This window comes from Thrips palmi, unplaced genomic scaffold (genome assembly GCF_012932325.1).
Source record: "Thrips palmi isolate BJ-2018 unplaced genomic scaffold, TpBJ-2018v1 HiC_scaffold_8, whole genome shotgun sequence".
NCBI lineage: Eukaryota > Metazoa > Arthropoda > Insecta > Thysanoptera > Thripidae > Thrips > Thrips palmi.
In genome coordinates, this window is record NW_023144635.1 from 14,010,019 (window position 1) to 14,034,352 (window position 24,334).

General features: G+C 41.5%; 1 protein-coding gene across 1 annotated transcript; it reads right to left on the reverse strand.

Moving 5' to 3' along the window:
• Positions 1 to 21,730: 21,730 nt before the first annotated feature.
• LOC117653648 lies at positions 21,731 to 23,532 on the reverse strand. Its single transcript, XM_034399453.1, has 4 exons — positions 23,509 to 23,532; positions 22,884 to 23,039; positions 22,384 to 22,812; positions 21,731 to 22,285 (listed from the first exon to the last, which is right to left on the reverse strand). The coding sequence occupies exons 1-4, from the start codon at positions 23,530 to 23,532 to the stop codon at positions 21,731 to 21,733; spliced, it is 1,164 nt and encodes a 387-aa protein (XP_034255344.1).
• Positions 23,533 to 24,334: the final 802 nt, after the last annotated feature.

Consider the following 24,334-nt stretch of genomic DNA (forward strand, 5'->3'; position numbering starts at 1 on the left):
ACAGTAGCCTCGCAGCCAGGGGCCATAGAGGACAACTTCGAATTTCTCATACGTCTCGCGAATAGGTAGCCTCGTCCGGAGGGTCTCGTTTTGTGTAGCCAACCTGAAACATCTGCCTGGTCGCCCATCATACCAGCAGCTGCTTAACCTCAGTCTTTCTGCAGACCGGCCTAAATATTTTTTAATTTATTTATTTTTAATTTTATTTTTAAATTAATTAAAATCACAAATTAAAACTCTTTCACAATTAAATTAACGCAAATAAAAAATAAAAATAATTAAAAATTGGTTTAATTTATATTTTCGGCCGATCGTGCATGGTAGAGTTGAGCCCATCTCAATTATAAATGAGCGCTATATAAATGAAATGATAAATACGGAATGAAATATGAATTGGATAGGGGTTACCTCACCAGATATACATTCCCACCAGATATAATCCCGCCAGATATAAATCTCAGCAGATATACAGGAATTTATTTTATTTTTATAAACGCATATTCGCACGAAATATAAATCCCACCAGATATACAGTAATTAATATTTTAAAATTATTCGTCTCACCAGATATAATTCCCACTAAATATAATTCCCACTAAGTATATTTCTCACCAGGCATAACAATAAAAGCAAATCATATGCAATGCAGGTAAACATGTAGGCAGAACTGCAGTTTTTTATGTATGGAACGGGCATCTGAAGTGCTCTACTCTGCAAAGTCAACTCTGTTTAGATTGAACTCACTTGCAGGGTACGGGTACACTCTCTTTAGCCTGTACTCAAGAGAACAGTTCCACAAGCTGGTTCTCAGCTGCATTTGTTTTCAAGGGAACAACGTTAAGTGTTTACTGACCTGAGCACACTTGTTGGCGGCTACTGATCTGAACATTCTCTCCTTGGAGTGTACTCTCGGAGCACTCTCGCTGGAGTGTACTTGTGAGTACACTGTCGACACTGGTAAAACTGGAGCGTAGTTGTATGCTTCATTCAAGCATACAACTACGCTTGAAGACTTTGCGCTTCAAGTCAAGCGTGGAGAAGAAATTCGCCCATGCATTTAGATAGGCGGGTGAGGGGTGAAATGGAGAACTACGCTTGAAGCCGGGCGCAGTTCTACTACGCTTGAAGAAAGGTGTAAAAGTACGCTTGAGTTCTACCAGTGGAGTTTACAGAGTAGTTGCGTGGCGTTGAAAAGGCAGGGACAGCTGCATTTATATTTATTTTTAAAAAATAAATGCTGTATATCTGGTGGGATTTATATTTCGTGCGAATATGCGTTTAGGCAAATAAAATAAATTGCTGTATATCTGGTGAGATTTATATCTGATGAGATTTATATGTGGTGGGATTATATTTGGTGAGATTATATCTGGTGGGAATGTATATCTGCTGATACCATCTCATTGGATAATATAAATGAGATGAATTAAATAAATAATAAATCAAATGGGGAATAGAGGCAAAGGAAAAACCTAGAGAATTTAAGGGATTAAATATGAATAACTATCCGCATAATAAAAGAGGGGAATATGGAAACACGGAAATTTAGGAAAAGTCAACACTATTAGGGAGTGGCTCACTGTATCCCCGCACGCCTGAACCAAATCAATCTTTATCAATTTTCCCATTAAACACAAATTAATCATCAAAATTACAAAATTATTTGAAATTATTACAAAATATTGCTAATTAATGAAAATTAATCAGTATTAATACAAGTAAATATTTATTTTAAATTTCAAACGTTTGGAGTAAGGCGATGCTTTGAGTGGACAACTTCCAGGTGGGTGAATTGACATTGCAAGAGTGGCGGTAGAAATCTGTTGGGTCAGGCTATGATTTGTCACGAGTAGCGTAAAATCAGCTGCGTAAGAGAAAGAACTTGTCACGCGAGTGCAAGATCTGCCACGTTAGAGTAGGATCTGTCACGAGTAGCGCAGGGTCTGCCGCGTTAGTGTCAGATCTGTAACGAGAAACGTAAGATCAGCCGCGTAAGACTAAGAACTTGTCACGTGAAGTGAGATCTGCTACCTTAGAGCGTGATCTGTCACGAGCAGCAAAGGATCTGCTGCTTTAGAGTTAGATCTGTAACGAGTAGCGTAAGATCTGCCGCGTTGGAGAATGATCTGTTACGAGTAGCGTGAGATGTGCCACGTTAGAGTAAGATCTATCGCGTTAGAGTATGATCTGTCGCGAGTACGGTAAGATCTGTGGCAAGTCCGTTAGGTTTTGTTAGGATAGGTTGGACCTTCTAGTTTCAGGTGTATATGCCTCCCGCCCGACGGCTGGGTTCCAATTCAAATATCAGGCACAACCAGATTCAGCCTCGAGTCACGCTGTCAGTTCACCCGCCTGGGAGCAGTCCACCACAAGCCTCACCTTACTGCAAACATTTGAGATAAAACAATAATTTAATCGAAAAAATACTGATTAATTTCAATTAATTAGCAATATTGTGTAATAATTTCAGATAATTTTGTTATTTTGATGATTATTTTATGTTTTATGAGTAAATTGATAAATAATGATTTGGTTCAGGCGTGCGGGGATACAGTAAAGCCATCCCCACTATTAGAAATATATGATCATTGATAAAAATCTTACTGCCGAAATATTTTATTTAGCATTATTTAAAAATGCAAATCTCAGAAAAAAAATAGAAAAACAAATTTTTTTTTTCTCAATTAAAAGATATTTATTATTGACGTTTCTTAAACTGATGACAATTAAAATTTTAAATTATGTGTTCAGATCTGCAACACATGAAACAGGGATTTCACATTGCATTAACCATCCCGAAATATAAGAATGATAAACATTCTTTATTTGTACTTACGTTCAATTAGCTCGACTCGGCGTTGGCAGAAGTACCTTGCGAGCGCCACTAGGAGTCGGCAGCAATACCTTCCGTGTCCCACTGGGGGTCGGCAGCAGAACCTTGCGTGCCCCACTCGGAGTGGGCAACAAGGTTTTGCGCTGGGCGCACGGCGTAGGCAACAGCACTTTTTTTGTCACCGGCACTGACGCCTCAGACTTTTCTTTCATCAGTTGCTACAAAACAACCAATCACAGCGAATGTAACTATATGAGAGACCAATTGCTCCAAACCTGACTAATTTTGAAACAGGGGAATAGCTGCGCTATGTCTCACCCTCTCGTCAGACTGCCGCCGCATTTCTTTCAAAAACTTGTCCACACGGGCCTCGAAGTTGGCATCCATTTTTCTCTGCACTACTTTTTTTGAAACAACCCACCGGGCACCCCAACGGGCAGTTCTACGCGATTTACGCACCCCGGGATACGAACAACAGCACCAGGCAGCATAGGCTACAGGACTGACGCTGGAAGGGCGAGGCTTTTCTCGTCTGGACATGGGAATGCGCACCGCCGGCACTTTTGAAATCAGACATCACCGCGCGGTGCATTTCGCTGCCAACCTAACTTTCCTTCCTGCTTAAATTACAGTTAAAAGTCATATAATAGTAAACTAATTTAAACCGTAGCATATAAGTACCGTTAAATATTACAGTTTGTGCATTTATCAATTACCAATTTCAATATTACCTTTACTCACTGCGCAAAAATCACTAACGTACGTCCAGGCCTCACACCTTACAACGAAGCAGTGTGCCCCAGTCCGTTACCAATGTAAACTTTTTGAAAAACAAAACTAAATTGTAATGGCCAAGCAGGGATTGAAAGTACATACCGAGATGGCGAACACTAAATTCTCATACGGCAACAAGCGGGGACAGGGTAAAAATATACGAAACAACCTTTAGAGCAGACAGAGCAAATCTGTATTCTTAAATTCAGGCTCATTACAATTTTTAAAAATCAGAGGGCTCATTCTTGAATTCAACTTTCCAATCGAGATCAAACAAGTCGACGAGAGCCACCCGAGGATAGATGTTAGGGAGCGGACTAAGCGGCACCTCGTCAGCAACAGTGTCCTCAATGGCGTCACCGACAACAACAGGAGGAGCAGGTGTTGCTGCAGGCGCTGCCTCCGGCAACGCAGGTGCAGCAACGGCGACGGGGTCGTGGCGCACCAATTCGTACTAAAGTAACAAATGCAAAATTTTTTTCTCAAAATATAGCTACAGGCACACAATACATAAGTTAATTATTTAAATTATTTAAAATTATTTAATTTTTTTTCTCAAAACAAAAAAAAACAACCAAACACAACATATAACTCACAGTCACGGGTTTTCGACACAGGTAACATTTGTATGGCGCCAGGTCGGACCCGATCGGAAGCGGGTCCAGATGATAAATGGACCCCGCCCGCAGACCGTTCCACAAACACACGGGGCGCCTTGGGCTGCGGGCGATGAAAGCGCCGACACAATCGCAGCACAGTTTCTGCTGCGTCCCCCCAAGCGCAACGGAGTAGAATGAAGCCAAGTATAATACCACCATTGTAGTATTTTCTAAACACACTTTCCCTTTTTGGAAACGAGTCACAAAACAGTCAAACAGAGACGAGTCCTACAAACACACAGAAGATCGTGGGAACCGCAATATCAGCACGTTGACAGCTTCCCGGGTATCCCGGGTAACTTGAAACTTTGCATGTGCATTCATTACCAACATAAAATGTTTTGTTCGATATTGAATACTGAAATTTTTTTAACAATTAAACATTTTTGTATACCTGGAAGGCCAATAAAACTCAAAACGCAACGCAATAAAACAGCAACTTTTAACTTTGGTGCACAGCAATGATGCAGGCGACGAAGGTACATCAGCACAGTTGGCAGCACGCCGCTTAGTTAGCCTCGCGTAGGGATCACAGCAGTTGGCGATAAGTGACGGTCGCGCGCGAAAGATTCAAACGAAAACAAGACTAGTTTCGCAATAAAATTCTCGTAAACAATTAGATTACGCAAAATTTATCAACGAGGGCGTTGACAATTTGTCCACGCCGCCCAGATTAAGGTTTTAACACAGAAAAACAAAACTTGGAATATAAATTACAAAAAATACCATCCACATTCATTGCATCCTGTTTTCAAGTTGGTGTACTGACTGTCTTTCCTGTCTTGTTGTCTTGTACTAACTGTATGTTTTCTTTCCAGACCAACGAAAACAAAAGATGCAGTTAATCCACATTCAGGGAAATTTATTTTCGTGCCCTCAGCACATTGCATTAGTTCATTGTGTAGCATACGACGTAAAAATGGGACGTGGTATTGCAGTAACTTTTCAAAATCTATTCAACCTCAGGCAAGAAATTTTAAATTCACATAGAATTGTTGGTGGTGTCACTCCAGTGTGGAGGGACACTCGCTTCATTTTTAACTTAATAACAAAGCACCGTTCTTTTCATAAACCTACTGTGGTGGACTTCACCAGCTCACTGATTGCACTTAGAGATTTCATGGAGAGTCATAATTTATGCGAAGTTGCTATGCCCGAAATCGGCGCAGGGCTTGATGCCATTCCACTTCAAATAGTCATAAAAACATTAGAAAACGTTTTTCGGAATACCCCAGTAATTATTTATATGTATCACCTATAGCTTCTGACGACTGCTCAAATTTCTTAAAATAATATGATTCAAAAAAATCGGTTTCATGTCTAACTTCTAAATGTTGACTATGTTCACTTTACATAATTTTTTTAAAAACAAAATGTTAACTTCTTATTGCTATATTAAATATTAATAGTCACTTTGTCTCGATTTTAGATGATTTGGTGGTGGTTAGCTTGTGTGGCCTTGCGGCTACAGGTGACAGAGGCGACTATGGCGGACGTCCAGGTGGTTCAATCCAAAGGTTTGCAAATAACTGCATTACCTCATCTGATACCTGCAACGGATGTGATCTCAATTACATTCACAGCCAATCTGCCTTCAATGTCAACCCAGAGTCGCTCGGACATAGTCAAATGTGATGATGTTAAAAATGGAAAGAATGTTTGTCTTGTCATTGAAAATTTGCAAACAACAAGTGAGAAAATTATTGTTGAACTGTCTCAAATTTTTGCTAAACTTGGGCCTGTTGCTAACCGTTTCAAAAGGGCATTGTTGCCGGTTTTGGGTAGAATTAGAAATTGGATCGAAGGAACTGCAACGGAGGAACAGCTTAATGCAGTGATTGCATCTCTAAATACCTTGGGAGAAGATGTTGAACAAATTAACAATAAAACTAATGAGTTGATCACCGTCTCGAACACGCATGCAATCCAAATTCAAAGTCTGTCAAAAAGCATGCAGCAGATGCTATCTGAATATTCTAGTGCTTACAACGTCTTGGTCAAATCTATCAATGATGCTGCAAACGATGGGGACATAATCCTACATAAAGTGTTGTTCACACTTCAACTCCAATCAGTAATTGAAGTTTTGCAGAGCCACTTAATGGCGATGAAGTCAATCTATCACAATTGTCAGGCCGGTCGCCTTGACCGCCTTGCCATTAGTGAGGGTCAACTAAAGCATGTTTTGGCACAAAAGAATCTCTTACTAAAATCTGGAGATCTCAAACTTGCGATTCCACCGGAAAGAGTTGACCTGTATTACCTGCTCAGTTCAGCTACTTGTGATCTCGTGTCTCAAACGAGCATCATTTTTTCGGTCTATGTTCCCATCACTCCAGCTACAGATAAATGGGCGGTTTTTGCCATAAAGCCACTAAAGTTTTTGCTCAACTCACATACATGTGACATTCTTCAAAAATCGGTCCTCATTGCAACTGATGGGATGTCGGTTCGTCCAATGGACGAACGTGACGTCCTAAATACCAATTTTGTAAAAGTTTTGCCTCGTATTAGTGAAAATAATGATATTACGAATTGTGTACACAAAATTCTCACTGGAATGGAAGTTGCGGAGTTGCAAGATCACTGTCATGTAAATTGTGTGGAAAAGAAGGAAGCAACAGTTCAATCTATCTGGAATAACACTTTCTCTGTTTTAAACCCAACTAGTGAATTGGATATTTTTTGTAATAATAATGTGGTGCGTACTGTCAATGTTTTGGTATCAGGCAGGCATGAAATTGTAATCCCTTGCCACTGCACCCTCGTGGAACAGCGCGCAGGTGAGCGTACTTTAATTCCAGCAGGTAGCGCTTGTGTTATGCCGAAAAATGTAAATAACAAAGTGCATTTTGAAAATTTCATGGACGGATTTGGGAAAATTTTCTCATTGTTGGATGTGTTTGTAACTAAAGGTCAGGCTCTTGCTCTTGCAGCAAAAAATGTAACAATGCCACCACTTGAATTGGCCACAGTGGCCCCCCTAAGTAGCACGGGAATGAATTGGCACAAAATGCCGCTGTATAAGTCTGGCTGGATTGAAACCAAAATTTTTTGTATTAATCTGTCTTTCGGTAATTGCCGCAGCAGCATATTGGATTGATAAAAAGACTAGTGCTGTGTCAATGTTTGGAGCTGGGGTAGGGCGACTGTCCGCAAATTTGCGGGGCATCAAAGAAACCTGTTCCGCCGCCGGAGAGTGAGGAAAATGAGGATGAGGTAGAGCTCAGAAGCATGCGCCAACGGGCGGCGGCGAGGTTGTAAGAGTAATAAGGTCCCATTAGAATTAATCTAGTATAATTTTCTTTCTGTATTTTTCATTTTTTTAGCAGTGTTTTAGAGTAGGGTACTCAGCAGGCACCGACGTGCTAGGGAACAAAACTCCTGGTGACTTGCTACGAGGCCGGCCGAGCCGGGGAAAGGACCAGACCCGACACCGCCCCGGAGCAAATTGGATCACCTTTTCCCTTTGCCCTTTCCCACCCAAAATGCCAAGTCTTTGAGAGGGGAGGAAAGTCGTAGAAACGACTGCCCAAGCTGGGGCCCCTTTATGGGAGGAACCCGGACAAGAAAGGAAGGACGAGCGTGATTGTGGCCAAAAAATTGTGGCCAAAAAAATCCCCAATAGGCATACCGCATGAAAACGGACTATACTTACCGAAAAACGGTAAAAATCATGCAGAGCGACTTTGTGTGTGCTGTTTCTTGTTCTCCTCGTCAATATCTACATTTTCCGAACTCACAATGAACTTTAACCACCTCGGTTCGGGAGATATTGGCTTTCAAAGATACGACTTTGTAACGCATGCTTATGACTTTGGGACCCCAAAAATTTAAAAACTTTCCTGCGTCGGAGTGACCTTGTATATACTGTTTCTTGTTCCCCTTTGTCAATATCTACATTTTCCGAACTCAAGTTAAGTTTTAAACCACCTCGGTTCGGGAGATTTGGCTTTCAAATATACGACTTTGTAACGCATGCTTATGACTTGGGACTCCAAAGTTCAAACTTTCCTGCGTGGGGGCGACCTTGTCTGTACTGTTTCTTGTTCTCCTCATCAATATCTACCTTTTCCGAACTCAAGTTGAACTTTAACCACCTCGGTTCGGGAGATATTGGCTTTCAAAGATACGACTTTGTAACGCATGCTTATGATTTTGGGGACACCAAAATTCAAACTTTCCCGCGTCGGAGCGACCTTGTGTGTACTGGATCTTTTTTCCCCTCGTCAATATCTACATTTTCCGAACTCAAGTCGAACTTTAACCTCCTCGGTTCGGGAGATATTGGCTTTCAAAGATACGACTTTGTAACGCATGCTTATGACCTTGGGACCCCAAAATTCAAACTTTCCTGCGTCGGAGCGACCTTGTGTGTACTTTTTCTTGTTCTCCTCGTCAATATCTACATTTTCCGAACTCAAGTTAAGCTTAACCACCTCGGTTCGGGAGATATTGGCTTTCAAAAAACGACTTTGTAACGCATGCTTATGACTTTGGGACTCCAAAGTTCAAACTTTCCTGCGTCGGGGCGACCTTGTCTGTACTGTTTCTTGTTCTCCTCGTCAATATCTACTTTTCCGAACTCAAGTTGAACTTTAACCTCCTCGGTTCGGGAGACATTGGCTTTCAAAGATACGACTTTGTAACGCATGCTTATGACTTTGGGACACCAAAATTCAAACTTTCCTGCGTCGGGGCGACCTTGTCTGTACTGTTTCTTGTTCTCCTCGTCAATATCTACTTTTTCCGAACTCAAGTTGAGCTTTAATCACCTTGGTTCGGGAGATAATGGCTTTCAAAGATACGACTTCGTAACGCATGCTTATGACTTTGGGACCCCCCTTGAAAAAAGGGAAAAATATAGGGAAAAATATGTGTCAATATATGACTCAATATATGTTCCATGCATTATCAATATAATTGTATCTTGCTCAATATATTGCAAATTATCTTGCGCAATACGTGGTTTATATATGGGGGTATATCTTGGTGACCGTTAATATATGATGCACATATTTCCCCATATAATATTATCTTCCCGAAATGTATGTTTCAATATCTGACACGGTGCCCGTCGTGGGATGGTGCAGGGTGAGGAGGGCAGACTTTTCAAGTAACTTGTCTTAAAATCTTGGCACTCGATGTTGAAAGGCGGCTATATTTCTCAAGATGATTTTATCTTGTAAAATATATTGACACCATATATTGATCAGGAGCAAGGTTCTTTTCTATGCGTTTAAGTCTCCAAGAAATTTTGAGAAATCCTGTTTAACAATTAAACTGTGACAGTTCGGAAATTTTAACGTCTTTTTTGGGTGTAGCGCGAAAAGTTCGTTCAAGGGGCCACGGTTTGATAACACTTAGATGTCCTCGCAAGGCAAAGTTTACATTCTTTTATAATAGTGAAGGAAGTCTTGAGTCGCCAGACTCCATGGTGTAATCACACTATGTAGTGCCTACATATAGAGCAATGTATGAAATTTATATATTTGCCACATATTTTTTATATTGGATATCGGATATTGCTAAATTATATTTTCCACATATGACGTCAATACATGTTGGGCCATATATTTTGTCCATATAGTGCCCATATATTTTCCATTTTGCAAGGGACCAAAATTCAAACTTTCCTGCGTCGCACACTGCGAGAAAAAACTACAGAGAATCCTTTTAAATTTTTTTCACAGCGTCGCTCTGTACCCAAAACTACAGTGATCTCTGTCTTTTAAAAGACGGAGCTCACTGTTGTTTTTTGTGTTCATCTCTCTGTTGTCCGAGCGGCCAATGCCACATCGGGAGGGATGGCCAAAGCCTCATAGGTCACCGTTGGGTCCCCGAGGACGTCGACGGGCACCTCACAGGGTCCCCGATGACGATGCGAGCATTTTAGACCTAGGTTCCGCCCATTCGTTGAAAAGGTCTCGTCAAGATCTACTCGAATCAAGAAAAAAAAAAATTTTCTTGGTAAACCCCCCTTTTTTCAAGATCCTGATTGGTCAACGGATCTTGAAAAAAGAGGGTTGCCCAAAGAATTTTTTTTTCATTCTTGATTCGAGTAGATCTTGACGAGCCCTTTTAAACGAATGGTCGGAACCTAGGTCTAAAATGCTCACATCGTCATCGGGGACCCTGTGAGGTGCCCGTCGACGTCCTCGGGGACCCAACGGTGACCTATGAGGCTTTGGCCATGCCATCCCGATGTGGCATTGGCCACTCGGACAACAGAGAGATGCACACAAAAAACAACAGTGAGCTCCGTCTTTTAAAAGACAGAGATCACTGTAGTTTTTTCTCGCCTTGCAGGTAAGTTTTCCATTCTTATAACGCACCACATCCAGAATAATAAATTCTAGTTACTTGGAATTTTCAAGTAAAATTTCTTGCTTTAAACCTTTTTACTGAGTTTCCGAATTTTATTCTTAGCGTAAGTAATCTGGCCTTCATCCGCGAAGGTTTACAGTAAATTACTATGTACCTTTTAGTGCATAAGCTTACGCACTAAATTGAGCATGCGTTTTAAGACGCACGAATTTGTGCGAAGCTAAGCAGGAAGTGTGCCTTGTTGCGCATAAAATTCGTGCATATTGAAACGAATGTTTAATTTTGTGCACAGCTAATAAACTAAAAAGTACATAGAACTTAAGTGTTTTAACTGCAAAATTCTAAGTAACTAGAAATCATTTTCGGGGTGTAGTTGACAAAAAGTACGACTTAAGAATAAACTTCCGCCTGACTAAGCGGGACGGCAAACGTTCACGATGTTGATATATTTTTTGGGAGGTTCCGTTAGAAGCCCTTCGAGTTTTCGGTGTGGCTCTTTTTTTAAATTCCGCGATTGGCTTTTGAAAAATGAAAACCAACTGATTGTTTCTTATCCTTACAAAATGAAACCCCAGAAAATTATAACAATCTATCATGAAAATTTTACCCCAACAACTAAAATATAAATTTGCAATCCTTATATCCGGATATCCTTATCCGTTAGCCCAGTCAAAAAAATTGCTCATTAAAACACCGGGCTGTTCGATAAGCATCTGATTTTTTGTAATGTAACGTGCGTAAAAGTTAAAACTGGATCTTTTTTTGTTTTGTTTTTTCAGAATGATGGCCAAATGCTTCTGGGGGCTGCTGTTCGTGTCCACAGCAATGAAATTTGCTGAATCACTACAATTAAACCTGCACTCCGGAGTGCATCATGTAGAGATAAATGATGCTATTATCGAGGACAAATTAATTTGCATTACGTGGTTGGTTTTCCTCGCGTGAAACAAGAACAGTACGACTTGGAAAAAACTCTAAACAATTGCAAGGAATTGTTAAGTAGGCATCCAGAAGAACTGTAGTCAAACGACGTAAAGATGAGACAAAACGCTCAAGCATGTCAGTACATTATTTCCATGAACAGACTTCAAGACGAATCTTTTGACCTAATAGAAAGCTTGTCGACAAACTTTGACGAACAAAAACGCGCAAAGAGATCCATGAGTGTTATGAGTGTCTTGTCCTGGATTGGGGAAAGTCTATTCGGAAGCGGAGAGGATTCGGATGCCAGTAAAATCATGACATCTGAGGCAAATTTGGTAGAAAGAATTCGATTTCTCCGGTTCAACGAGGAGAGTCATAACGATCGGGACAACCAGGAATATGAACAAATTAACGCATGGAGTAACAACGTTACTAACGTATTGGCTGATGAAAAAAACCATAAGCACAACGCTGAGTTAGCATTATTGTCTGAGGAAACGACACAAGGACAAATAACAGCGTTTTATCTGCAATACTTTCTTCAAGTCTGGCGAAACAAGTTGCGATACTTCAATTTCAAAAGGGAAAAGGGGACATTTTGCGAGACTGCGAGGCAAACAAAATACCGGTACAAGCTAAAAATTTTTACAAAATTTAAATCAGACTTGGAACATTATCGATTAAGTTAAAGAAGAAGGATGAAAGCTGTCAATTGATCAAGCCAATGATATGCTTATTTGAACGAAAAACTAGCGGTTTGCAAGTTTCCCGGCACAAAGTTACATTTACAGATTGCAGTTCCGGTAACGTTTAAAGGCGATTCAGATATGAAGGTGATCAGTGTCTTCCCAGAAAATTTTTGTTTGGAAGAATGAACAGTGCACTTTGCTTCGCCAGGCTGTCCTAGGTACGTGGAGTCCGTCTCGGAAGGTGTTCACTTTTTAAGGACGCGGCTGGTAAACAGTGTCTTGGGACAAAACTTTGTCACATTCCGCGGGTATCGGCTGGCTACTGATGCATGTATAAGTGACCTGTTTGCAGGAAACGATGTAAAGGGCCTGTCTGGTTCCTGTTCGTTTGTATGAGTCACGATCCGAAAACACGGGCAGTGCGAATTGCTGAAGACGAATTTTATATTTCCACTTTGGCGCGGAATCTTCAACTAAACTGCTCGGGAGAAGCACGGGATATCCCAGCTCCTGAAGCCGGTGCTATGAAAATCCACGTAAATTGCAACTGCAGCCTGCATGATGCTGTCCGCGAAGTTATATCGCCCACTTTTCCTTAGAGCGGTGATAAACAGACGTATGGAAGTGAAATTGTCTTACCTGCATTGTGGTCAGAGGAAAGCGTGGCTTCCTTTAGTTTGAATGGAAGCCACAACCTCTTAAAATTGTTTCGAAACAATGCTTCTGAGATTGTAAACGAAAATTGGAAAGGTGAAGTCCTACATTTGAACTTACGGCCACCGTCAACCATGGCTGTAAATTCAGTTGACTGGAAGGATGATTACGTTTATTACGCATCCCATGCAGGGGTAGGGGGATCCACTTTATTAATCGTCTTATTGTTCTTTATATTCAGAGCGCTGTATAGACGTGTATGTACACGCAAAGTGTTTTCGGAGCAAATTGTCCCGCAAAACCGGGAATATGAAATGATTCCGCGGCGAACTTTGTCTGCCTAACATAAATAAGATATTAAAAGATATTCTTCCTGCTATTAGCACTAATAAATTTATACAAAAATGAAGCCCCTCTATATACAATATACAATATAAAATATATAATATAAAACAAAAACAATATATATACAATATATACAAAATCCTCTGTTCAAGTAGCAATCGTGATCATCATTTTCTCTCCCAAATATTATTCGCCAACTCTCTCAATTTGAGTTCAATCCGTACTTCAAACTACCCCGGAATTGCGCTTCAGACATGACACTCGGAAATGTGTAGGAATAATGTCCTTCAACTAAAAAAAAAAAATGAGTAGACGGCAAAACCAACACCACGTTAAGGAGGATATAGACAAACAGTGAAAAGATAGGGGTATTTTAGAAAGCTGGGCAACCACACGAAGTGAAAAGATAGGGTTCCGCGTCGATCGGTGCCTCTCACCGCCAACTCATCGCCTGTCAAAAAGACAGCCCAGCCGACTTTCCAGTAAGAGGTGTTGCCTACCGCCCCAGGCGTTAAAGGGACGGGACAGCCGCTGGGCAAGAAGCACGCGGGACGCGATTCCGTCGGTTGCTCTCCATCGACCTTGTGATGTGTATGGCCGTCAAGCAGTGGCGGGGGGGGGGGGGGGGGGGGGGGTCATGCCCCCCCCCTTTGGCCACTAGACAGCCGCCTGGAAGGTAGGCAAATTGCGTCATTTTCCCCTGTAAGTAGGCAAAAAGCGTGGCCTGACCCCTCCCTTTCAAATTTCTGCGCACGCCACTGCCGTCAAGAACGGATAGCTGAAATAGATATGAATGTCAGAAAATGAAGGTACTGCTCTACAATTCGAAGAGCGTACATTGTAAGCTCTAACTGGAGCATGTCTGCAAGCACGCTCTAGCTATCGCATGCCTGCCAAGCATGCACTTACTAGTGCGTACGTGCCATGTACACGCCAGGGCTGTTAAAGTTGATCTAACGAACGAAGTTAATTAACCGTGTTAAGTAAATAAACGAATTAACGTTAACTCGTTAGTTTTGTCCTAGGGCCTTAACGTTAACGAGTTAATTTAGTTTTGTGCGATATCTTTTTAACGTCGTTTAAGTTAGAAGCGTTCGTCTTTATTTTTTAATTTGGCTGCAATTTTGGAAAAAAGATGTGTCTGAAAAAATCGTCGACAAAACATCAATTTTAATGAAAGGTTTTTTAAAATTTGCAATAACAATAAGTTTGGTTATCACTTTTCAAAAATTTACAGAATTCTACTGGTCGCTAAAATGCGCTAAAGCGTGAAATAAATTTTAACGCCATTAACGCGTTAATTTAACGATAACTCGTTATCAAGCTCAACAGAGCCTTAACTTTAACGAATGCGTTAACTTCGTTCGGTTAACGGGTTAAATTTATTAAACGCGCGTTAAAAGCGTTGACCAATATATTAACTTTAACAGCCCTGGTACACGCTTCCTGATGCAGGCAACGTCCTATCCCTTTTGCACTAGATGCATGCTTCAGTTAGCGTGTACATGGCATGTATGCACTAGTAAGTGCATGCTTGGCAGGCGTGCGACAGCTAGAGCGTGCTTGCAGGCATGCTCCAGCTAGAGCATACAATGTACGCTCTTCGATTTGCAGAGTTATGAGAAGAAAAATAAGTACCAACAGGGCCTCTCCGATGCGTATAAGTCCAAAAGTCGTAGGTTGCGGGCTGTTCTCTCCCCAAAACCAAGGTGGCTAAAGTTAACTTTCCTATGATAACGACCTTTTATAGGAGTTCAGGGTGACAACGCCATGTAATCCCAGAAATGTGCGGGTTGAGACATGTTTATAAACATATTTTGAACGAAACGCTCACAGTAATTAAAACACATGCAAATCTCGTAAGATTTCTGACGGGAATCCAAAAAATGGGAATATTGTGCAGATGAGCGCAGATGATATTGTGCGCATGAGCATCCAATAATAAGTTTAAAAAAAATGTGTCAGTGTGACCTTACCTTCTGTGTCATTTTGAGCGGATCCAGGCCGAAACGGACCGACTTAACCCCGACCCCCCCCGCTTTGGCCCCCAATTTTTTTTTTTACTCGCCTTGGTCCCAAAAGTCCCCCAAAAAAATTTTGGGGCAAAAATATTGAGTTTTGGTGGAGTTTTGGGGGTCTCGAGTTTTTGACCCTTAGCAGAATATAAAAAAGGCTGAAAAAAAGAAATTTTATTTTTTCTCAGGAAAAGCAAGTTGGGGTGGCTTTGCTGGTTGTAATCAATGAGTACAAGGTAGAAGATCATGATTTGGGCAAAATTTGCCCACCGTGAGCCCCCTACCCACTTCGATGAACATACAAACTGTCAATTTGGAAGTTTAACGTAAAAATGCAAATATCTGACCTTGCCCCAACTTTTAAAATCCACCACTATGCATTGAAAATTGCCTTAGGGCACTACTAAAAAGAACGACAAAAATCTGAGGCAGTGAAGTAAAAAATTTTTTTAAGCGTTCCAGAAAGCGTAAACTTAACATTGGACTTTTTCGCTAACTTTTGCAGAGCGAGCCCATTTTTCAGCAAATAGTGTTCCTTTGTCATCAAATATGATCAAAATAGATGTTATGTGAACTTCTCCACAGTGAGTTTTCTCACTTCCTTAGTGAGGTCATAGGTAAAACCATCATAGGCTGGGGTATTATCAGCTAAATCAACTATTATAAGCCAATCTGTGTAAAAGGTTGACTGAAGTGTGTGTGCGAGTGGTTTAAGTCATCTGATGTTCCCAGCCACCATTCCTTTTCTTTTAAAAGTTGCTTTCTACTTGACCGTAAAGGCTCGACACTTTGTTTGAGACCTAAGACTTATTCATTTTAACAAAATAAAATAAAATTTTGAATATATTGAAACATTTTCAGATACTTTGTAAAAATAAATCACTGCTGAGTCGCAAAGAAGTTTTGAGCCTCTACGTTCAGTGAGGAAGCAATTATAAAAACAAAAGAACTTTGGTTCTCAACATCGGATGACTTCAACCTTTCCAACACAAACCAGTCAGTCGTTTATGAGAGTTGAGATGAGCTGCTTCAACACATCAAATCACAATTCTTGTAATGAAATGTTTTCGACACCTGGGTCATTCCACGCCAAGTCGTCAAGGTTTTGAGGGACGTGTCGGCCGAACCCAGCGGTATTTTCAGGGATTGTTGGCCCTATGGGCCCATTGAAGGCCCGGTACTTTTTTCCCCGGAAAGTCGACAGGGGTCTGAGATATCTGAAACTTCATTTTTGGTAAAAGAAATTACCTATCAACCTAAAAAATTTTTATCTCGGAAAGTATTTGTCCTTTCTCAAAACCGCTTATACCGTTGGAAAGAGGAAGAAAAAATGAAGAAGATAGGATTTTTTCCAAAAAATTTTTGGAAACTTTTACTTTTGCACTATTATAGTGAAATGTTAAAAATTATGCAACTTTTTTGTACCCTGATCAAAATTGGCGTTCTATGGCTCAAAATGTACCTTGATATGTCCTCTAAGCGAAAAGATCAACGCCCCAATGTATTTTGTTTAGTTCCGGAGAACGAGCGGTTCTTGTGGACCACTGCAAGGCTACTTTCCCGCTGGAACGGCTCCCACGCCACGCTCGCCTTCTCTGTGTTAGCGGACGTGATCGCCAGGGTTCGGCGACCGTCAGGTAGGATTCCCACCTCACTTTCCAGCCCACTAAGGAAGCGCTGGACCTCTGCGCCTGAAGGGCAAGCAAGGGAGAGACTGGGAAGCACGAAGGGTCACCTACACACACATTTTTGGGGGTTGGCCGCGGCCGCGACTGTGCTCCGCGGTGCGCGTCGCCGCCGATGGCGGACTGCGGAACTAACGCACTTTGGGGGTGTGTGTTGTTTCTGACCATCGCTTGTTTGGATTAGGTGTCAGGCAGAAAGGTTCGGATACTTGCTGAATCTCGCCCTGCGTTTGTTCCTGGCAGTTTGGAGGTGAACTATGTAAGTTCTATAGAAAAGGCATTTTGCAATATTTGCAACGCACCAAACGTGGTTGGCATCCATTTGACCACACCTGTTGGTGCGGTATAGACCACGTCCAGAAACCAAGTGCGTATCCTAACAACTTTAGGGGCTGGCTTCCGGGGCGGGAGAGTGAGTAAATGGGTGGCTCGCAGCCTGCGTGGAACACCGATACTCCCCAGGTACTATGCGTGACAAAAGTAAGCGACCCCTCCGGCCGGGCCTGGCGATACCCCGCGCCCAGGCCGCTGCCGAGACAGGCGGACTCCTCGGCAGATGGACCGACGCAGGGCTGCGCTGTTGTCAAACTATCACTGCAGGTGCCGTGAGGGGGAGGGGGGCAGCATGTGCCAAAGTGCAGAGGCAGAGGACCCCGGGCCCGTGGCCTGGGAAGTCCGATGCGCAGGCAACTGGACTTGATCGGGAATCTCGGTTCAAATAGTCGTAGAACAAAATTTCAAGATATCACTGGACTCGCAGCTTCGCAAGGAACCCATTTCCACTCAATTCGAAATCCAAAAAAAAGTTGTTTGAAAATTTTTATTTTGAGTCAAGGGGCAATAAATCAGCTTGTCAGCACCCTCACGCCGGTGCAGCCAGGCAGTGAATGAGGCCTGCGACACAATAGCCTGCAGGCAACCCGGCTAATTCTAGAATGCAAATTTTCTAGGGCGTTATTTTGACATGTTGGGAATGTTGGCCACTGTATTGAGGACTCAATTTCCGACTTATACATGTAAAAATTAATTTTCTAAGATCATTTTGATGAAGTAAGAAAAAGTTTACTAGATACCTTACAATGAAATAATCAGCTCAGATTGAGACGCATTTTGGTAGTGGTGTCAAAAATAGTCATATTTGCATGAAATTGACTTGTAAAAATAGCACCCGGCCAGCAGCAGGAGCAGAACCGCTCGGCTGCTCTGTGGCATCCAGACCGGCGGCTGGCCCAGGGTGTCATTCACTCGTCGGGGGGTAATAAAGCTATTGTGCACCTGCAGTGATAGTTTGACAACAGCGCAGCCCTGCGTCGGTCCATCTGCCGAGGAGTCCGCCCAAGGGGTCCCCAACCGGGCCGGCGAGCGTACACTGACTTAAAGTCGAAAGTGACTTTATGACTTTTTGCTGACTTTTTGTGACTTTTTGATTTTTTGAAAAATTTTTGATTTTTTTATGACTTTTGACTTTTTTGTTGACTTTTGATTTTTTTGCTGACTTTTGACTTTTTTGCTGACTTTTGACTTTTTTGTTAGATTTTTGATTTTTTTAATGATTTTTTTTCGAGTTTGTTGTGATTTTTTCACTAGAAATGCAGCTGATGCCAGAGGCGCTGCTTGCCAACGGCCTGGATAGGTAGGCAACTTCTTTAGCAGCATTGACAATGACAGCCTGCAGTCATAGGCAACCCCTCCAACACGGCGTCTAAACGCTCCTTAGTCCAGCGGGCCGCAGTGGAAGAAAAGGCCTCTTAAATTGGGGTGTGGGCATGATTGCTGATAATGCAAACAAATGTTTCTATTTTCCAAGTAGTCTACTTTATCATTTAATTAGCATTAGCAAAATACAATCAGTCATACATAGCAACATTTATCATAATATTAAAATATGGAAATTTGCCCCTCTTACAGGACAGGGGTACTTTCTTACTCAAAAGAAATAAAATCTTGCTGCCTGGAGTATGCAATAGTCAACTTTCCATTAAAATCCTAGTCTCTAAACCAAATATTTACATTAGAATATCATTTCTTAAGTAGAGAAAAAAATCAAAATAAATATATAAATAAATTAGGAATGAGAGCAACATACAAATAATAACATTTATCACAAAGAAAATAATACATTTGACTAACGGTCTCATTGTCCCTCATTTAATCATTACATTCATCGAATAAATTACAAAAATATCATTCATAGTTTCTTAAGAGTAAGGAGATCAAAATGCAATCAATCTTAAACAATAATCAATAAATATAATATCACTCAAGAAAGTCATTAATCTTCTAATAGTTTCATCTAAGAGGAAAAGCTGTCCCTCTTTCATTTGAGGTGGTGGCATGGTCAGAATGTACTTCTCAATGGAAATAAAATCTTGCTGCCTGGAGTATGCAACTGTCAACTTCCCATCACCATCCTTGTCTCTAAACCAAACGGCAAGGCAACCGATGCCTCTTGGATTAGTGACATCTGGTGGCGGATTGACTGGTGCATCCTCCAGGGAGTATGATCTGTTTTTTCCTTTAAGATAGCAAAACTCCAGGATTTGGCCGTAAATTACTTTTTTCTTCTCAACAAAGACACACCAGTCACCCATACTAATAGTGTCCTTCTTGGTGATTGCAGAGACATTCTTCTTATTTCTTCGGCTCAATGAATACAGAAGGGATCCCTTTACACGTTCAATTCGTTCACTGGAAATGCGAATACCTTCATTTGTAAGGAGCCAGCACAGAGTAGATTTTCTCATACAAATGACTTGGTTCTGGGTGTTGACAAAATTGACAAATCTTTTATCAGCAGGTTTAGGGAGAGAAATGTCTTGTTGTCCCAGGTCAATTGAATGTGTCCTGTCAGAAAAAGCTGCAAGTATGTCCAGGGGTACATCTTCCTCAATTGACTCCACATGAAGTTGCAGGAATTCAAGATCATCATCACAAAGGATTTCATCATTGGAAATTCTTGAGGATGCAAAGGGTCTTGAGATTCCCAAGGGTTTTCTTGGAATACCCAAAGCAGCGGTAACATTCTGAGCATCAATGAAGGCCCCTTGGATGGTTGCGAATATTTCTTCATTTGATGGCAGGTCAAATCTGGGTAATGTTGATTGCATTAATTTCTTTCTTTTTTCTCTAGGCATAACATAGCCGAGTTTTTGAAGCTTTTCGGTTACATACAGGAGGATATCCACTCTCTTGACTTTTTGCAGGAGTTCAAGCAAGGTGAAATTGACGACAGTAGACATAGTTGTTGTTAGAGACCTCAAAAGCCGGAAAAACATTTCACAAGCTTGACTGGAAAAGAGTTTAAGAAGGAATTTTTCCTGAAGATTGTTGTCCCTGAAGTGCATCATCAACTTCACCAGCGCATGAGCATTTATTTCCATGCATAGATACAAATTGGTCGTCAAGAAGTTGTCTTGCAGGTTGAATGCTGTGGATGAAACGATGAAGTGTCTCCAGATGCGTATGAAGAAAAGGGCTCGCCACATCAGGAATACACGGCGCAGTGGAGGAAGTTCATCATCATGAAAAGCGTTCTTTACATCTCTCATTAATTTCAGGTATGCTTGTGTACCCTCCGCACCTTTCATACCATTGAGGCACTCATGAACTCTCTTGTCACACATCTTTTCAGTCGAAGAAAAATTCATTTTGTCTTGCTTCTTCAGGTCACTAATTGTCAGACCATGTGCTGCCTTGTCTCCTTCTTGTATCAATATTTTCAGATGTGATGAAGATGCAACATATCGACCAATTGGGAGAACAATAGAATCTTTCAGCAATCTTGTCTTAAATTTGTTCAGGAGGTGGATTAAATCCTGAATGACAGTCTCTTGCTTGTCACCATCACAGTAGATATGTGAACACTCTGGAGGTGATGTAGAATTTTGTGGAAACATGAACGAAATCATTGCACTCAATAACTTAGGATCACCATCAGAGGAAAACGATTTCACGATGATGCCCTCTTTGGCTAACTCCGACTTGATGTAATTGAACCTGTTGTAAACTTGACCGGCTACAAATTTGTTATCCGTGCCCATGACAAGTAGACAAAATGGGGCAGCTCCTAGAGCTAAGGGTTGAGCCATTACAACATATGCACTGCCTACAGCTTGTGCATTACACAAATGATGAGCGATCAAGGCAGCAGAAGAAGCAGGGTAACAGTTTAGTTGTGGCATCCCATTTGAAAGGAGCGGAAGAGGAGCCCCAATGATTTGATCTGATCTTGTATCATAGAGGAGTTTGGGAACAATCCGAGTCCCATCTTCACTGATGCTGACCTCCATTGGCAAGTTTCTAGAGGTGAGGTACTTCTTCAATTCACTTACACGAAGAACACCTTCCTGCACAGGATCCACAGATGAGGCCATAAAATATTCTATAGTAGATATGGCTGGTAAGCTGTCTGTCATGTTTGCATAGAGAAACTCATAGATCATACGACCTGCAATTATGAAAAGGTACGTTGAGAAAAGCTTCACTTCCTCACAATAAACCTTGCCATGCTTTTTCCTTGTTGAATTTTCTTGAGCAGTTAGCATTAAAATTTTCAGAAAATGGGAAATGTTTACTGGACAATCTATTTTCATTTCCTCAATTCGAAGCTTCAGTGCTTCAATTATAGCTTCATCCCTTTTCAGAGTTGCTTCTATAGCATCAAGAAGTGGAAAGTAAGCTGGGATTCTTGTCTGGCCGGGCACTTGTATCATTAACTTCCTCCTAGCTCTTGACAGACGCGAATATTTGCTTTGAGACCACTTTGATAATTGAGGCCTTTTTTCTTCTGGAAGGATTCTTGATGGCCCCTCTGTCCTTCCAGTCCTTAAAAATGGGAATCACCTTCTTCATCCGAAGAAGTAGCTATTTTCTTGCTCCTCTTCGGACTCTCACTTTCATTCTCACCACAGCTCTGCCTTTTTTTACTCGTAACTGTTTCAGTGGTTTCAGTAGTCTCACCTTCACTTTCAACATCAATTACTTTGTCAGCATCTGAAGGATTGGTCTCCTTATCTGATTTCTTTCCTGACAAGAAATCTTTAATTGATGACTCTGATTTTGAGTGCTTTGCTTTCACGTGTCTTGTAAAGTTTGACAAACACCAGTTTGAGTCAATCTTTAGCACAGAAGAAACGGCTGAACATTGACTGCAGGAAATTTTTGCAGAGAGGCTCGCTCCCCTCGTTGACTCCACCACTTTGACTACAATATCTAATTGATCCAAGCTTTCATAGAAGTTTTTGAGCTCGTCTTTCTTCATACAAAATGTTTTACACCCCTGCCTTATTAGTCGAGCTTCAGCAGCCAGATCATTGGATGGCACAAGAGGTGAGTGAGGGGGTGAAGACAGAGAGCTTTCCTTATCAGTTCCTGTTGCATTCTGAAAAGAAAAAGAAAATAGTTGCCCAATGCAGATTCAACAACAGAAATAATTTGAATAAAAATAAGAGAAGTAATAATAACAATAATAATAATCACCTTTTTACAGCTTTTGTTGAAAATGCTAAAGAGCGGTTTAGGCGGTGTAGAAAGTGCTGCCATTGGTATCGATATAGGCTTTTCTGAAGTTTTATGATTTTGTTTAACCAGACTTACTAATCTTCTCAGGAATTTCTTCTCCCCTGGCATGAAGCTGAATTTGGCTTTGTCACTTATGGGGCCCAAGAACAAAGGCAGGGTATTATTTGGGATTCGGTCTAAAATTCTGCCACTCCGTACGAAATCTTCTATAAAGATTATGTCATCGTCATCAAAATCCTTTAGAGCTTCTAGGTTGGCGAATCCTGTGATTTGGAGAAGCCGCTTCAGGTGGTTCTCCATGGGGGCGCCTAGCCAATTCTCCAGCTTGCGCCACAACATTTGCACGGGGTACTTGTTTTCCAAGTTTTCATCCTCCAATTCATCACCCTGCAACAAAATATCACATATTTAAAAATTTACACCAGCCCCCTCAGGATTCTTTTAAATAATATGTTTACCTTTGTTGATACAGTAGCATCATGTGTTTGTGATGATGGTGATGATGCCTTTGTTGTGGTTGTGGACTCTCGACTGCCTTCGTCAGAAGCCTTGTCAGGAGCTTTCTCTAACTTGCTGCTTTCATCTGGTGAACTGCCACAGCCACAGCCCCCTGCCTGCAACAACAAAACAATTTGGATTAAGATTAACATTTTTTTATTTTTCAAACTTGCCGCCTTTGAAGTACGGTCTTGATTGGTCAGAGAGTGGCCAATGAAAACACTCCATTTTGAAAGCAGAGCCCTGAATGGCTGGATCTGTGGCTTGCTAGGGATCTGCTCGGCCAGCTATGGAACTCATCAAGTACATTAAAATTGCTTTACTCTCTTACAGGTTGAGCGGCTCGTGAAACCAAAACTAAAAGCAATCATAATCTCAATTTAATGTTTTTGTGTATTGAAGGTTATGGACGGCACGTCAGCGTCGTTAGCGTTCCCGGGAGTCAGGCCGGTCCAGGGCCGGTCCGAGCGCGACTCAGCGGACAGCGGCCGTCCCACGTACACAATTTGATTTTAGCCCTTCCCGCTAATGACTGAATGTTCCCGGAAAACACGAACTCGTCGCAGCAAAATTTTGAGCTCTTACCTCTTGCTCTAAGTCCACCGGCATCTTTACAATCCTTGTCGCGATCTGACAGCCCGCCTTGGCCAGCCTTCTTCAACTCAACGAGACCTGAGAGACCTGCGACACACCAACACGTATAACAGTTATTTGCTGTTCCCAATCTTATTTCATGTGAATCAGCATCAGCAGCAATCGTCTCTACTCACAATCACTCACAATCTGTTACTCGCCACTCGACCGTTCCGTTAGAGCGTTACAGAAACTTCGATTGTTGGGCCCAACGACAATTCCTGCAAGGGAATGGCATAGGGAGGGGGAGGGGTGGGGAAGGAGGGAGGGGTGGGGTGGGGGAGGGAGCGGAGCGGGTGCAAAGCATAGGGTAGCGTTCTGCAAATAAGACCAAGGTTTGCTTTTTATTTCTGTTCATTTTCGCTTTATTTAACTTAGATTGGATACATTAGTTGTTTCAAAATATAACATAATTTATAATTTAATGCATCATTTATGGAATAAATTAAAATTTCCTAGGATAACTAATCAAACCCGACAATTTGAATCTGGCGGAATCTGGCTTGTGGCGGCAAACTGGTAAATTTGCAGCAGCTTCCTATGCTTGCCTTATCCAAAGCTCCTGTAATGAGGTAAAGATTGCATTAACATAAAATGAAAGCATCTGTCTAAAATCTGTTAAAATCATGCGGCACACTAAGATTTAAAGAAGCAAAGAAACATCACTATGTGTCTATAAGTTAAACAGTGGCCTTTAAGTGTAACAGTGGTAGGCAACTATTGATGTTATTTGCTGTTACATTTACAAGCCATTCTGTTTCACCTATAGACGTGTAGT